Raw genomic sequence first — 15,882 nt, forward strand, 5'->3', positions numbered from 1 at the left:
AAATGTTTTTTTGGCCATTGTTTCAAATTTCTCGTCCAATATGATATCTAAAAACAATTACATTTGGAGAAGGAGGACTAGACCTGGCCTTTTCTTGCGTTACTACTTGTGTTTTTGCAAAAAAAATAGGGATGGTTCGATAAAATTAATAGCATAAAACCAAATATTAATTATAAGAGATCTTATATATATATATTCATGTGACATAGAGTCTAAGAAGTTTGTTGATAAATAATATATTTAATCTTGCTCCTTAATAGTACTTAATCATTAATTTTCTGGTTAATTTTGCAGATAATAACAACTTTGAAAATGACATGACAAACTGTAGTGAAAAGTATTGCATTGGCAACATTGCTCTAGAGAAAGTTTAAGAAAAAGTTGTAATAAATAAGTAAAATTATTACTAACAAATTATGTGTTTATGACACTATTATGTTATTTGTAATTTTCATCACACAAATTTACACAACTTATCTAGATTTAGATATAAACTAAAAAGAAAAAACAAACAAAGATTTTATTTTTATATGTTCCCTCTATAAACAAATGACATTTTGAACAAGGATGATTCTGTCATTAGTTAATCTCCATCACACAAATTCACACACCTTATCTCGATCTAGATATATATAAACTAAAATAAAAATGTATGATATACATTACCTCTATACACAAATGACACTTTGAACAAGGATGATTCTGACACTGATTAATCTCCATCACACAAATTCACATAATTTATCTAGATCTAAATATAAACCGTAAAAACAATGATTCCATACTATATGTTCCCACTATAAACAAACAAATAATACTTTGAATAATGATTAATCTCCGTCACACAAATTCACGCACTCAAAACTACCTAGATGATTCCTACTAAAGCACCAAGATAAATTATCAAGATGATTAATGTAAGCCCAGTTTTCCTTGGTAGTTCAACTTTAACTCATCCTTCTTTTCTTTAATTAAGGTGAAAGGTGTGGAAAATATTAGGGCTGCTTTTACAAGTGCCTCCTGCAATTTGTACTGTTTGAGTGGTGGAAAAATCAACAATTTCGCTAACGATATTTTCTATATATACAATATAGTTTTTCGATGAAAGTGTTGTTTCATGAACCTAACTCAATGAAACCCACAGGCTAGCTCAAGAGATGAGGATTGCCCAAAACCATATTAAGAGTCCAAGGATCCACGTGTCTCTAATGTGAGATTTCATTCACACCCTTTCCACACCAAACACTATCCGGTACCAACATCAGGAGACGACTCTGGGTCTAACTTAACCCAAAACTAGTTCAAAGAAAAGAAATTAGAGACAAGAAAAAGTTAGAAAAGAATTTGCTCTACTTTCACTTTATGCAAATTTGTATACATCTATGAAGTAAGAAAATACATTGTGTAAAACTATGCTGCAGCTCCTCCCTCTATAACAAATCTCAAACAAGAAAAAAAACACAAACAGATTCTTCATTGTACACATCAAACTTCTTTCTTTTTCTAAGATCAATACATAATTTATAACCTCGTCGATGCACAAAAATCCTTCAAATGTTCCATTTGTGTAGGCAGTACCCCGTGTTCTTTAGCGAGCCTACACGACTGTTCAGTAATGAGCTGATATGTTGAAGGCCTCTCCCATGGAACAATTCCGAAATCATCATTATACAGTTCCATCCCTTCAACCAAGAACTGCCAGAAGAATGATCCTGCACCTGACCTGTTTCTTTTTGCAGACTTGTATATGAAATCAAGAACCATTTTGTAGAATCTGTCTCGTTGAGCAGGTTCAAAGTCCTCGTTCTCATTGGACAAACCGAATTCAGTGAACATGATTGGTTTTCTCAGTTCCTTGTCACCGTCTTCTATGTGAGAAAGCATCCATTTGGCTGCAAATTTTAGTTTTTCTTCGAAATTTTTATCATGGAACCTACAAAATGAAAGGATATGTCAAACAGGAAAAATGCTCTGAAGCAGCAGACTTCGATAAGAAAAGGGAAAGTTCGGTATTAAAAGATAGTTATAAAATCGTTAGCACTGCACGAAAAGATTTCATCTTTCCTGTTTGTCACAAATTAAGAAAGTTGAGTATGATAAAAAGCTCACCAATGGTCTGGATATACATGTACAGAGGCAAAATCAATCGTCGAGAGCATGGAGTTACGGATGAAATCTGATCCAAGATCAGCAGCCCAAAATTCTGGATTGCCACTTGATCTTTTGGGACTTTTACGGCCATAAAATCCTTCTAGGCCTACCGTAAGCAGATGTTTCCTATCAATTGACTTCACAAATGTTGACATCTCTTCTATCCAGTCCTGCAGAATTCTTTGAAACGATTAATTCATATCCAAATGGGTAAGGAGGCATAAGAGAAGTTTCCTTTTTCACAATTAATTAGTCAAACAAACACAAGATACCCTCAGATTAAACACTCCAACTCGACCTCACTGTGTCTCTGAACACCAACACTGACGTTGCACATAAATTTTGGACGTGTCTAAATGATCATTTTGTAAGTTGGATCGTTCAACTGACTCAATGTAGACAAGTGAGGTGTCTAGACTTGCACTCTCAAAGTTGAAGTGCTTACTTGTCAGCTGAGGCCAAGTTTGAGTGTTTGTTTATGTATTATGCCAATGCTATAATACAAAGTTTAAGAGGCATGTGTTACTACAAATCAACATAAAGCAAGCACAAAATTTTGACCTCGTCTTACATAATTCGTACGAGAAGAAATGTTGGAGGCAAGAATTGCCAAATGGAACTCTGGTTTCCATGTGCATGAAGTATCCACAGAAGGACGATGATTTGATAATGGTAAACACTCATAACATTACAAACAACAACTACGCCTCAATTCCGAACTGGACTTGTTTCATTCCACTACTTTCTAAAATATCAAGTGACAGCCCAAACTTCAGAGAGCAGAATAACAGAAATGAATAGCTACTCAAATGAAACACTACTTTTCTATTGAGTACTATGACATCAAAATGAGATGAGAGTCTGAAAATTACTTGAAGTGTGTCACCAGAAGGATCGGTCATGCAGCGAGGCTCGTTTATTAACTCCCATGCAAAGATAGTTGGATCATCCCTGTACTCAATCCCAGTGTATATGTTTCTCCTAGTTAGCACTGTCTGGGAGTATGAAAAAAGACCGATGACACGGGTCAGAAGTTTACAAAAATGTAATTTTAGCATTAATAACTGCAGAGCAAAGAGCAAAAAGATGGCCGCAATCATGGCATGGCCTAACGCGAAAGCTATTCATTCTCTCCTTATAGCATGTCATGACAGGCAATAAATAAAACAACTGAGTAATTATGTACACACAATAAGCTAGCCAAAAATAGGTAAAAGTACAAAACAAGACTTTGCACCTATGTTGCTCGGACTCTTCAATAATACCGTTGAGCGTGTGTTAGATCCTCCAAAAGACATGCATTTTTGGAGGGTTTGACACCCGTGCAACAACATTTTGGGAGGGTCTGAGCAACAGAACTTTCACTTCTTTTTAATGTAATAAAGTTATGATGGGCATAAATATTGGTAATATGTCAATCTTCCTTCTACGCATCCTTCAACATCCAACAAACCAAAAGTATATCTTTCTATTTCCTCTTCTTTGATTACAACTTTTTTTTCGTTTTCATGTGTACTCTTGTCTTTCAGTCTTTTCAGACATAGATCTCCTGATTTCATGTTCGGTGAAACTCTCAGAGTGGAGGCACTAATTTAGAAAATTACATGTGATTCATTGATTCCATATGCAACACTTGTGACAGAAGAAAATAACAAGATTTATCTCGATCAAATGTATATTTGCTTGCTCCCTGTTCAACGATTAGAGGTATGCTATATTTGGAAACACGGACGTAGCACAAGACACAAGTTTTTCCTGAAGAAACTTCTTTTCTAGGAAAATTACCTTGACATAATTTTTGAAGTATCGACGGATGGTAGGGTCATAAAAGAATGAATCGTTGGAAGAGCTTAAAGCAACACCTTCTTTCTCTGCCCACTTCACATACTCAGTCTTCCCCCCAAATGCATGTAGGTTGTTAACCAAGCTAAGCATCAACCTGATGCCATTCTTTCTGGCTTCTGCAATAACATGATCCAACGCCTGCAAGAAAACATATCCGCATCAAGTGAAAACTGTCAGACAAAGATAAAAATGCAGATGATTCACACACCATATAAATCTTAGTAGCAGTATGCCTAAATTAAAAGATTAAAGAATCAGGCATTGATTGTTGTGACAGGGTAGGCTGCCTACAACACACACCCTTGGAGTGTGGCCCTCACCCAGACCCCGCATAAATGCAGGATGCTTCATAAACCAGGCTACTTTTTTTTTTAAAGATAGCAACACTATGCCTAATTTACAAGATTAAACAATCAGCCAATGATGGTCGCGCCAAGGTAGACTGCCTACATCACACCCCCCTTGGAGATGCGGTCCTTCCTGGACCCCACAAAAAATGCGGGAAGCTTCGTACACTGGTCCTCCCTTTTCCTTCTTAAAATATACTAACATTAGATAAAATCAGATAGCTTCAAATTTATGTACTTGACAAGAATTTAGAAGTCCTAAAACTAAACTTCCTTAATACAAATATGGTACTACAATTCAATGTAAATGGTCTTGAGTAGGAGCAATAATTATGGAAAGATTGCTATAAAGGGTTAAGCTACCAATATACAAGACAGCAGTAATATAACACAAATTGTACTAACAACAAGTTTTACTTACTCTAAACACACTTTCAACAAATTAAAAGACATATAGTACTCCCTGCGTTCGAATTTGTTTGTGTTACTTTCCTTTTTAGTCCGTTCAAAAAAGAATGCATCTTTCCTTTTCTAGCAACTCTTAAATTTCAAATTTTCACATGACGTGTCTAAGACCACGAGATTCAAAAATCTTCTTTACTTTCTAAAACTCCGTACCAAGTCAAAATCGGACAAACAAATTGAAACAGAGGGGTAGTAATAATTAAAGAAATTGTACTAAACAACAAGTTTAACTTACTCTAAACACACTTTCATCAAATCTACCAAACCAAAAGACACAAGTAACAATTAAAGAAATTGTGCTTAAAAAAACAAGTTTTTACTTACTCTAAACACTCTTTCATCAAATCTACCAGGGGAAATCTGCAGAGCATTGTATCCACCATCATTAAAAGCCCAAGTTCTACACACAGTGAGCCCCATCTTAGCACCAGCTTGTAAAATCTCTTTAATCCTTGGTCTATTACTATAATCCACAGCATGGTCCATTAACCAGTAAGAATTCCATCCATTTATGTAAAAAGCTTTACCATCCACAAAGAATTGAGTTCCATTTCTCTCCACAAAACTTAACTTTATTTCTTCTCTGTTGAAATTGAAACCCCACAAGTCTCCAAATGCCAAATAAAGAAAAGTAACAAACAGTGCAAACCCAATGACTGGATAAAGCAGGCCACCATTTCTTGCTAGCTTTCTGCTCATAGGTGATTGAACCATTTCAAGAAATGGTAAAAAGGGAAAAAAATGGAGAAGGCTCTTTGGAGATCCAACTTGAGAAAATGCTGAAACCCCATAAACCAAGATTGAAACTTTATGTTATAAATATGAGAAAGTACTGAAACCCATAAACCAAGATTGAAACTTTATGTTATAAATATGAAAAATGCTGAATCCCCATAAACCAAGATTGAAACTTTATACTATAAAAATGAAAAATTTATGAAACCCATAAACCAAGATTGAAACTTTATACTATAAAAATGAAGAATTTAATGTAATACAGTTTACCAAGATTGTATTTTTTTATAAAAAAAATTGTACCTGGGATCTCCTTAGCTCCCCCAATATATGGGACTTTGTGATTTTTTTTCAAGAACAGTCAGATCCCCTTCTCTGAAAGAGTGACAAACCATTACATGAAGCACAGACAAAGTTTATCAATCTGAAAAATCAAGATACCCAACATGAGACTGCATCACATGTGTGGGGGTGGGTAGGTTTGGGGGGGCCTAACTTGATTTTGTTTCTGATAGGCGTTATGTACGTGATTTATGGGTATAGATAAAAGAATCTAAACTCAATGTATTAATTAATTGATTTGTACATGCTGAGGTATAAAATGTTACTCTATCAGTTTCAATTCATGTGGCACATTTTCTTCTAAGTTAATTTCGAAGAAAAGAATCATCCTTATTATCAACAACAACAATAACATATTCAGTGATAGAATCAAAGAAAATAGAATGTATGCAAATATTATTACTATTTCGTAACTTCAAAGGTGTAGGTCGAGTTTCAAATATATTTTACATGTACGTTATATAATTTAAGTGTTGCATTATTTTTTATTATAAACAAGTTGATTTTTTCTATTTTTATTTTGGGGAAAAAAATCAACATTGGTACTTGCAGTCTTGCTTCAATCATGGCCTATTGTAGGCGGTTTTTCTGCTAGTCATTGAAGCAAATATTTTTTCCACTAAAACAATTTTACTTCTTTTTTATGGTTTCACATTCTATTTAGAAAAAGTAAGAATTTATTTTTCTGAAAAAAGGTGAGGGTGGGGAGTGGGGGTGGGGTGAAAATAGAAAGAAAAAAATTAAGCGAAAAATACATGTGTCAAAGTGTGGTATGTCACTACTTTAAAGCATATTAAAAGTAATAATATTTTTGAAATAAATGAGACATGTAATATGTTTCTCTCGCAAAGTATGTGAGCATGTACTAATTGCAAATTCGAAACAACTTTGAGGAGTTATTATGCCTTTTTTCATACTATCAGCACCAATATTTTAAATCCTTAAAAATAATCAGCAATTTAAATCATTATTAGACAATATTGAAAACTATAGTCCACCTATATCCATTGTTCAAATGGATTGATCATGTTTAAATTTCTAATCATAATGGTTGATTGAAAAATCATAAGAAATCCCAGCCTTTGTGGGTCAGATTTTCTTACAACTTCTAAATGGGATATAATATAATAAAGGATTAATAGTATTTTAGTCATTCAATTAATAATAAATTTTAATTTTAATTATTATAATATCTAACTAAGCATATTAAACCTTCGAGTGATCATGATCAAGATGTGAATTTTTTTTATCCCTTTGTGTGAGAATATTTGTAAGTTTATCATAATTATTTATCATTTCACCACTTAATTACTTTGATAATAATATAATTTTATAAATTATCAATAACTTGGGGATCAAAAATAATATTATCATTATAATAAGCAAATCTTTAATAGAAATATACTTGCCAAACAAGGTATGATGCTTCTCCTACTTGCTATAAAAAGTGTCATCATTTTCTAACAATAATTTTGTCATCATGAATCTTACAGCAGCAACAAAAACATATTTATTGTTAAATTAAATAGGTTGAATATATTTGTTGCAGAAAATTATTGTTGCTGACTCAAAATGAATTACAATAAAAGTGTACCTATTTAATAAAAGTAAATTGCATTTTTTCCTTAGATATTGGGCATACATACTCTATGATGTTTGTTGAAATAAAAATTAATCTTAAATTCTTAGAGTAATTTTATTTTGAGAAAATATTTCTCTGTTAAAATGATTATCTAGTTTGCATACATCTTGATTAATTTTAAGAGATATTTGTTATCTTTCATCAGCAATAGATATCTGATAATATTGTCCATCAATACTAGAACAAATGAAAAGTAATCACCTTGCATTTTATCTTTGCTAGAATTCAAATCTGAAACCTCAATCTATATCACTGATTACTAGGTCACACCAATGTATTGTATTATTAATTTGAGATGAATAAATACTTAGTTGAATAATATATATATATATTATAACTTGTTGACCAAAAGAAAAAAAAAAGTGTAAAGCCAATGGCCACCGACAGTTAGCAGACTTCTTGTAATTATTGGTCAAACTATCTAAAAAAAAAGAGTAAGAATTTGTTTTTAAAAAAAAAAAAAAAAAAGACGTGAAGGTGGGGGTGAAAATAGAAAGGAAAAAAAATAAGCAAAAAATACATGTGTCAAAGCGTGGTTTGTCAACAATTAAAAAATATTATATAGTAATGATATTTATAGAGTATATTTATTTTCAAAATAACTGTAATATGTCCTTCTCGCAAAGTACGTAATTACGTATTAATTATAAATTTGAAACAACTTTGAGGAGTAATTATGCCTTTTGATCATACTATAAACATCTATATTTTAAATCCTTAAAAATAATCAACAATTTAAATAATTGTTTGTGATAATACATCTTCTCGATTTGACAATATTGCAAACTATAGTCCACCTATATCCATTGTTCAAATGGATTAATCATATTTAAATTTCTAATCATAGTGGTTGATTTTGTTTTATTCCAACTCAAAGTATCAAATAAATTCATAATTATTGATTGAAAATCATAAGAAATACAGCGTGGGTCAGATTTTCTTAATTATTAATAAAGAATTAATAGTTTTCTCTTAAGTCCTTCAATTAATGATAAATTTTAATTAATCGATCTGAATCTGATTAACTATATTAAACCTTCAACCGAATGAGTTGTAATCCTTTTGTGTGAAAATATTTATAAATTTATCATAATTATTTATCGCTTCACTATTTAATTACTTTGATGATAATGTAATTTTATAAATAGTCAAATATAATATACTTCTTCTGTAATGGGGCCAAAAATACATACTTCATAACTAACTAAATAATAAATACATTTAATCATATATCACAAAAATCAAAACAACATTATGAATAACTTGGAGATAAAAAATAATATTATCCTTTAACAAATAATTCTTTCATAGAAATACACTTACCAAACAAGGAATGATGCTTCTCCAACTTACTATAAAAAGTATCATCATTATTCTTTAACAATTATTTTATCATCATGAGTCTTACAGCATCAACAAAAACATATTGGACTTAAAATAAATTACAATAAAAGTGTAGCTATTTAATAAAAGTAAATTGCATTTTTTTTCTTAGAAATTGTGCATAGTACTCTATGATGTTTGTTGAAAAAACTTATGAAATTTAATCTTAAATTTGTAGAGTAATTTTATTTTGAGGAGTATATTTTTTTATCTGTTTTGTGCACACGTTGATTAATTTCAAGAGATATTTATCACATTTCATTAGCAATAGGTATTTAATAATTCGATCTAGCAATGCTAAAACATATGAAAAGCAATCACCTTGTATTTCGTCTTTGCTAGAATTTGAATCAGAAACTTTACGATATTCAATCTATTTCATTGATCCTCAGGTTACACACTTGACTACAAATGTAACTATTAATTTGGAATGGAAAAAGTACTTAAGTGAATAATATCATTATGGGTTGGGGTGAATTAAATATGATTCCACCACCGACAGTTTGCAGACTTGTAAATACTGGTTGTTTGATAAATAAGAAACTTTTACTTTTGTGTGACATGTTAGAAGTGTTTTTTTTTTCTCAATATTTAATATTCATATTGAAACTCAATTAATTTCAATTTGCATATTGTAGGGTTATCTCTAGATGTGATGTTTTTAATAGGACTTTTTTCATTTTCAGAACTTGAATTCGAGACCCTTGGTGCAAGTGCTTACAAGCAGTGTCACTTGTATAAAGCTATCTATATTGTATTTACAAAGTGTTTGAATATAAGTTGTATCAAAATAGTTTGTACTTCCTTCCTTTTAAACCATCTCAAATCTGATGAAATAGGATGAATTGAGACAGTATATTGTAAATGCGTAATATCTTGAATATATTAACCATTTCCTTTCTTTACAATCGCCTGGAAGGGACAAAAGAAAGATCTTGTTGCTTCTTCCCTTTTGATTAGGTTTTCCTTTCAATTTCTATTGAGTCTATCTCAAAATTCATAATGTTCAAAAAAATTCTCTTACCTTTCACTTTTTTTCATTTTATTTCTTTACAAGTGGTGTTTTACATGAATCCTAGGATTTGCCTCGCGAGTAGGGACTTATTCTTTATTGTATCAAATAGGATTTGAGATACCCTTAGTCCATTACTGAATAAGAAATGATCAGGTATGAATCCTCTTCCGAGAATGAGCATCCTTTCGACGTAGAAAGGTCAAGGAAGTTGGTGACCTGATAATACTTGAAAAAGTAACGGAACAACTAGTACCGCGCCTTGTTGATAGAAAATCATATCTCGTCTTAGTACTAGGCATGAGAGTCATTGAAAGATTTAGAATTTATAAACTTCAAATTCGGACTTCACCTATGAGAATGACCATACTTCACCGCTATTTAAGGAGACAAAGGAATTTCCAATAAGCTTTTCAAATTCTGGTTTCTGAAGAAGGCACCAGCACCAGAAAATTTACAATTTGAGCTATTCAAATGGTGCAGAAACACCCTCATCTTCTCGGGTCCCAATTCGAGCATACAAATAAGTTTTAAAACATTACATGAACCGATATGAAGTCTCAAATCATGCAACGACATGTAAATACTCAAAAACAATTAGTGTGCAAAATATCTCGTTACCTTTCATCAGCACAAGTATTTGGTAAAATACTATCCGTTTTCCACTATATATTTTATATATATATATCACATACATTGCAGAAACATGTACCATTTCTACTGTTAGACAAAGCTACCAATTCTAACTTATGCTTACACCCTTGTAGCTAATCTAACAGAAGCTCAAAGATTGAATCTTTATCAAATTTTCTGATTTCTGAATGAATGAGTCCCCAAATCCCTCAAAATTCAGGCTGTGTCGTCCTGAGATGTCTTGAAAGGGCGATGTGAGGCAAAACAACCGACTTCCATAGGATTACTTTCGGTCAATCAAAGGCCTCCTCCATATGCTAGACAATATTGTACGATGAAATCAATATCACAATAACAAGGAACGATTACTAGAAATGTAATCGTAGTGTTGAAGGAGTATAGTAGTCGAAGTTTCCAGCAAGCAAACAATTATCTGTACTAATATCATTGCAGCAAACGTCGATAAACAGAATAGGGAAGAGGGATTTTTTTTGCAAAAGCAAGACTGATTAGCTCGCTTAAGGGTTGGTAGCTGAAGAATTTCAAATAGGAATTTTTGAGCAGCTAAAGTTAAGATAGAATAGCTCATCACATTCCGAGGTTGAACAAGACAAATTGCCAATCTTTAGGAGCTAATTCAAACCCCCTCCAATAAAATAACAGCCATGATTAGGGAAGACGGGAAAAACATCAATCGTTTAGGTTTTCTAAGCAGCTAAAGTTAAGATAGAATAGGTACATCGAAAGGCAAATTGCCAATCTTTTCTTTCAGAGCTAATTCAAACCCCTCCGATACAACAAGTACCCCTGATTTAGACCCTCTTAATGGGGTACGGGAAAGGATTACTAGATGATGAATCAAACTCTTACCAATAAGCTGAAAGTTCAGATAGTCAACCAACTGAACTACTAAGCTTATAATCATAAAGAAAACTCGATTTTTCAAACTCAATAATCAATATCGTCTTCTTTATTCCTCCTAACAAGTGCAAAATACCCAAGAATAGCACAAATCACAGCGACTAGATTCCCTTCTCTAATCAAAACCCTAACAACAAACCCAGTAATCTCAGCCGTCAATTTCTTCCCCTCCATAACCAAATCCCTTCTCCCTTTACCTGCAAATGTCAGCAAAACCAAAATAGTGATCCAAGTTACAAGCGTTGCTGGAACAACGACGATCAGAGCTGCTACAATCGATAAAACCCCAAACGCAAGCCCTAATATCATAGATCCGTAGAGAGCTGAAGTGGGTGTCAATTTCATGGTGGATTCGTACCAAGAAAGTACTGAATTGAGGAAATTCCAAGAAATTGACAGTAAAATTGTGTAGACGGTGAGAAAGAGGAAGACCCATGTTCGTCTTTTGCTCATAAGTTTTTTCAAGAGAAGCATGAAGGAGGAAGAAGAGGTTGATGATGGTGGAAACAGGGGAGGTTCTTCTTCTTGTTGTTTAGTTTCAGCCATGGAGATTTGGATTTTGCTATTTTGTGGCTCTTGTTTTGTTATTTGATGTGGTTTGTGGGATATAGGTGATTAGGTAAATGACATTAATTTAATTAACACCTTGTTCCGTTAGAACGATCAATAATGTTCTCACTTATAACATGATTTAAACCCTCAATATATTGATTGATGGTGGAGTATCTCAATTACTCGAGTAAGCCTTACTTGTCAATTTAAAAGGAGATGATATACATTTTTACTTCTAATATTATGTTATCTTTCAAGATTTTAGTGGGTTTTTTTTTTATGATTTGGTTGTTTAAAATATTGTTACAATCAAAGAAGTTAATATAGTTTAATATCTACTAAATATATACAACAAAATAATATTGACCTTGTAAGTATAATTTTTCAATAAAGAGGATTTGGATATGCCGACCCTAGCTCCGCCCCTATTATAGGAGAAGGTGCAGAATACTTATTTTTGATCGAAGCATATTCAAGATTTTAATTAAATCTTATAGGTTTATGAGTCATAATCTTTTAACACAAATACAAGATTATTGAGTTTTGTTGTCCCATAAGTGTATATCCACCACTTACTTGTGAGAGGGACAAAAAGTAAGAGAAAATAATGGCATTTTCACTCTTTTGGGAACATTTACTTGTTTGCCTCAGTGTGTGTTGTTCATTTCTCTTGTTGTTCCCTAACTTTACACCCTGTTAGATTCCTTGCTTAGCATGCCAAAAGCTAAACATAGAAAACACATACGAGTAGAAGACTTCTTTATCTCTATTGAATTTGAACTACATTTTTTTCCCAAGCATCTCAATATCAAATATACGAATAAGTCACATTGCCCCTTGCTCTAGCAATTACTCACATATCACAAGTTTTCAGCAATAATTATCGATTTCACAAGCCTCCACACAAGCTAAATATCACACAAACTAAACAAGAATGCCAACACAACACATACTACAACTAAATTCACTCAAACAACTATAATGGAGCACTTCCTCAACCACACAATCACTGAAACAATCCACTCTAAAACACATACTACAACTCATTCCACAATCGACTCCCTAACCATATGAACTGGTGAAGGCCAAAACTTCACCCAAACAACTCTAACAAAGCACTTCCTCAACCACACAATCACCAAAACAATCCACAACTATCAAGAATGGAAAGAGTTCATAAAAAAAACAGCCAATGATACTCATTGGTAGGATTAGAAACCAAGCATAAAAGTGTAAAAATCTCTTCAAAATCAGGAAGGGTAAAATCAAAATTTTATTAGAGTTACTGCAATTTTGATGGTATCTTCTTTTGCCTCTTAGCTTGAGAAGTTTAAAAAACAAAAAGCTATTCCCACCATCTGAATTTAAGCATCATTCAAGATCATAAGATTCAAAGAACATATCAATTTAAAGCTCGTTAAAGATCATACAATTCGAAGAACACCTTAAAACATTACACATCTTAAAATGAAGACTATTAAGATTCAAAATTTCTCACATTTTCCTTAATATAGTATATGATCTGCACAAAGAACCATGCACCAAAGACAATCAATTATAAAGCATTCAACAACTGGACTGTTTCAATTTTCATTCATCTTATCAAGATTAATAACTTACTACAATAATCCAACCTACATTTCAAAAAGCTAACACACTTAATAACACTGTACTATTGAAGGTTTCATTCATTGACACAAATTATCAAACACCTTCAAGGCAACCTACGTTTCGACAATCTCGGTGAAGTTCTTGCTGCATTTGGTGTCACTGATACACTCTTCTTCTCAGATCCCTTCAACCCCTTCTTCAATTTCCTACCTTTGGGTTTCAATTTCACAATTTTCTCAACTACAGCCTCTTTATTTCTCCCACTCCTTGTTCTCCCCATCACTACCCCATCACTCTTCTCAGCAACTTTATCAAAATCATCATCCAATTTCCTCGCTAAACCCCTTTTTTCTACTCTCCCATCAACCCCCATTTCTTCATTTTCATCATCAGATTCATCAACCAACCGCATTTTCCTCTTCAAATTCAATGGAGCAGGAGGAGGAGACGGACTTACATGAACCACCGGTGACGACAACGAACCCTTTTTCACCGACTTCTTCTTCTCACCCACCGATTTCTTCTCGATCTTCTCACACTCAGCTCTGAGTTTCTTGATGTTACCTTCGATCCGTCCCTGAAGACGGAGGCGTTTGAAGCTCAAACCCCCCATTGACCAATGAGCTTCCTCAGCCCATGACAAAAACGGATCCAAAACAGATACTGGTGGATCGACCCGTTCTCCATTTGGGTTTTCGTAAAACCGCGGCCTTGGTAAGCTGCTGCCGTAGAACTTTCCGGGACCTAATGCTACCACCATGATAACCCAAAAATTAACAAAAAAATTGAGAGTTTGTCAGTGAAGAAACTGAGATTTAGATGAAAATGAATTGGGTGGCGCAAGATTTATATATAGTGCTTCACTGTGAGCTGCAATGGAGGGAAAATATTTTGCGGGAACGTTTGCCGCCAAATATCTACCGCCCTGTTGTGAATTTGAGTTGAAATTTTTGCGCCAAATTTTAGGTAAGGGAGAATATTAAATTTGGATATTTACACAAATGACCTCTTATGTGGTTGCGGTCCTCTTTTAAGCGATCGCGAAACATAATTTACAACATCGACATGAGTTTCAATGGTGCTGAATCACCCTTGAGCCCCTCGAGTTCTAATTCAAACCGTACCAACAAGTCTCAAATACTCTTTATGTCCCAATTTATATGACATATTTTATGTTTTGAGAGTCAAACAGTTTAAGTTTGATTGGAAATTTGTGCATGAAATCTTCAATTTTTTAAAAATGAAATTTATATATTTGTAAACTACGTAAAAAGTATTATAAGTCACAATAATTGATAATTCAAAATGTTTAAAAGATCTATGAAAAATTTACGATCAAAGATAGACTTGTTTGACTCATGAAATCCGAAAGGTGACATAGAAAATGGGACAGAGGGAGTAGTACTAATGAATCTCAAATTATTATTAAACCTATTAACACTTAAAAAGATGGATTGAGTTCTTAAATTTGTCTTTTAAGCCTGCCAAAATAAGATCACGTTAAAAACCTTCCCAAGCTTTTCGAAACTCCGTATTTCTTCTAGAGAATCTCCTAATTGTTTCAGAGCAACTAGAAAGTCACAACCCGAACCATTCGATGAAGTTCAAAAGCATAATTGGGATTTGGGCTAATGTTCCCAAGTTCCCAATGATCATGTATTCATGGGCCGGAAATTGAACATTGCTACTATAAGAACCATCTATGTCATGGTCCACGATAAATATCTAACTATAATAAACTATCTAAAACTAACTAGGCTAATGCTAATCTAATGTTGATTTGACTAATTACGTAATAATAGAAAATTGAATTACAAGATGAAATAGGAGCAACTTGTTTTTATGGTCACTAACTTGAAACTCAATCATCTGATTGTATTGCTTAATCATGCACAATTTATTAGAGCAGTTCAATAGTCAAGAGGTTACAATTTGAATCGTAATATTACGCGTTTAAATTTGAAATAATTCAGGCTTATTAACCTAATTTAGTCTTTCTTCTTCCTCTATAAGTTTGTGAAAACACACTTACTTGCAAAAGATTAAAAAACAAGAATAATATACATTTTACATATGAAATTGATGCACCAGAAATTACTGTAAAATGTAAATTTATTCTAATTAGAAGAATTTTTTTAAGATTAAAGTTTAAATGAAGATATATGAGTGTATATAAATTGCAAGTATGATACAATATTAACTTAAATCCAATAAAATATTGCAAAACCGAACTCATACACACC

The 15,882-nt window shown here is 32.8% G+C and overlaps 3 protein-coding genes across 4 annotated transcripts; all 3 read right to left on the minus strand.

Annotated features, from left to right (window-relative positions):
* Positions 1 to 1,332: 1,332 nt before the first annotated feature.
* LOC125810083 (mannan endo-1,4-beta-mannosidase 2-like) lies at positions 1,333 to 6,029 on the minus strand. 2 transcript variants are annotated; one of them, XM_049489600.1, is made up of 6 exons: positions 5,847 to 6,029; positions 5,133 to 5,587; positions 3,937 to 4,134; positions 3,024 to 3,146; positions 2,110 to 2,321; positions 1,333 to 1,933 (listed from the first exon to the last, which is right to left on the minus strand). In XM_049489600.1, the coding sequence occupies exons 2-6, from the start codon at positions 5,520 to 5,522 to the stop codon at positions 1,522 to 1,524; spliced, it is 1,335 nt and encodes a 444-aa protein (XP_049345557.1). In that variant the 5' UTR covers positions 5,523 to 5,587; positions 5,847 to 6,029; the 3' UTR covers positions 1,333 to 1,521. The 2 variants fall into 2 exon arrangements, with proteins under 2 accessions (XP_049345557.1, XP_049345558.1); XM_049489601.1 differs by lacking the exon at positions 5,847 to 6,029 and having other exon boundaries at positions 5,133 to 5,842.
* Positions 6,030 to 11,503: 5,474 nt separating this feature from the next.
* LOC125810085 (uncharacterized) lies at positions 11,504 to 12,037 on the minus strand. The gene has a single exon (XM_049489602.1). It carries the CDS (start codon positions 12,020 to 12,022, stop codon positions 11,504 to 11,506), a length of 519 nt encoding a protein of 172 aa, XP_049345559.1. The 5' UTR covers positions 12,023 to 12,037.
* A 1,663-nt stretch (positions 12,038 to 13,700) lies between these two features.
* Positions 13,701 to 14,399, minus strand: LOC125810086 (uncharacterized). Its single transcript, XM_049489603.1, has one exon. The coding sequence runs from the start codon at positions 14,397 to 14,399 to the stop codon at positions 13,743 to 13,745; it is 657 nt and encodes a 218-aa protein (XP_049345560.1). The 3' UTR covers positions 13,701 to 13,742.
* Between the last annotated feature and the right edge of the window lie 1,483 nt (positions 14,400 to 15,882).

The sequence above is a fragment of the Solanum verrucosum genome, unplaced genomic scaffold, assembly GCF_900185275.1.
Source record: "Solanum verrucosum unplaced genomic scaffold, falcon-dt-bn FXZP01000281.1, whole genome shotgun sequence".
In the NCBI taxonomy this organism is placed as follows: Eukaryota; Viridiplantae; Streptophyta; class Magnoliopsida; order Solanales; family Solanaceae; genus Solanum; species Solanum verrucosum.

What these genes read in the sequence shown, in the direction of transcription:
- LOC125810083 (XM_049489600.1), bottom strand. Translation starts at nt 5,522, where the DNA reads ATGGTTCAATCACCTATGAGCAGAAAGCTAGCAAGAAATGGTGGCCTG. An exon ending in TTGATGAAAGAGTGTTTAGA is followed by an intron (nt 4,135 to 5,132) that starts GTAAGTAAAAAC and finishes GTTTTCTTGCAG; the next exon opens with GCGTTGGATCATGTTATTGC. An exon ending in CTTCTGGTGACACACTTCAA is followed by an intron (nt 2,322 to 3,023) that starts GTAATTTTCAGA and finishes AGAATTCTGCAG; the next exon opens with GACTGGATAGAAGAGATGTC.
- LOC125810085 (XM_049489602.1), bottom strand. Translation starts at nt 12,022, where the DNA reads ATGGCTGAAACTAAACAACAAGAAGAAGAACCTCCCCTGTTTCCACCA.
- LOC125810086 (XM_049489603.1), bottom strand. Translation starts at nt 14,399, where the DNA reads ATGGTGGTAGCATTAGGTCCCGGAAAGTTCTACGGCAGCAGCTTACCA.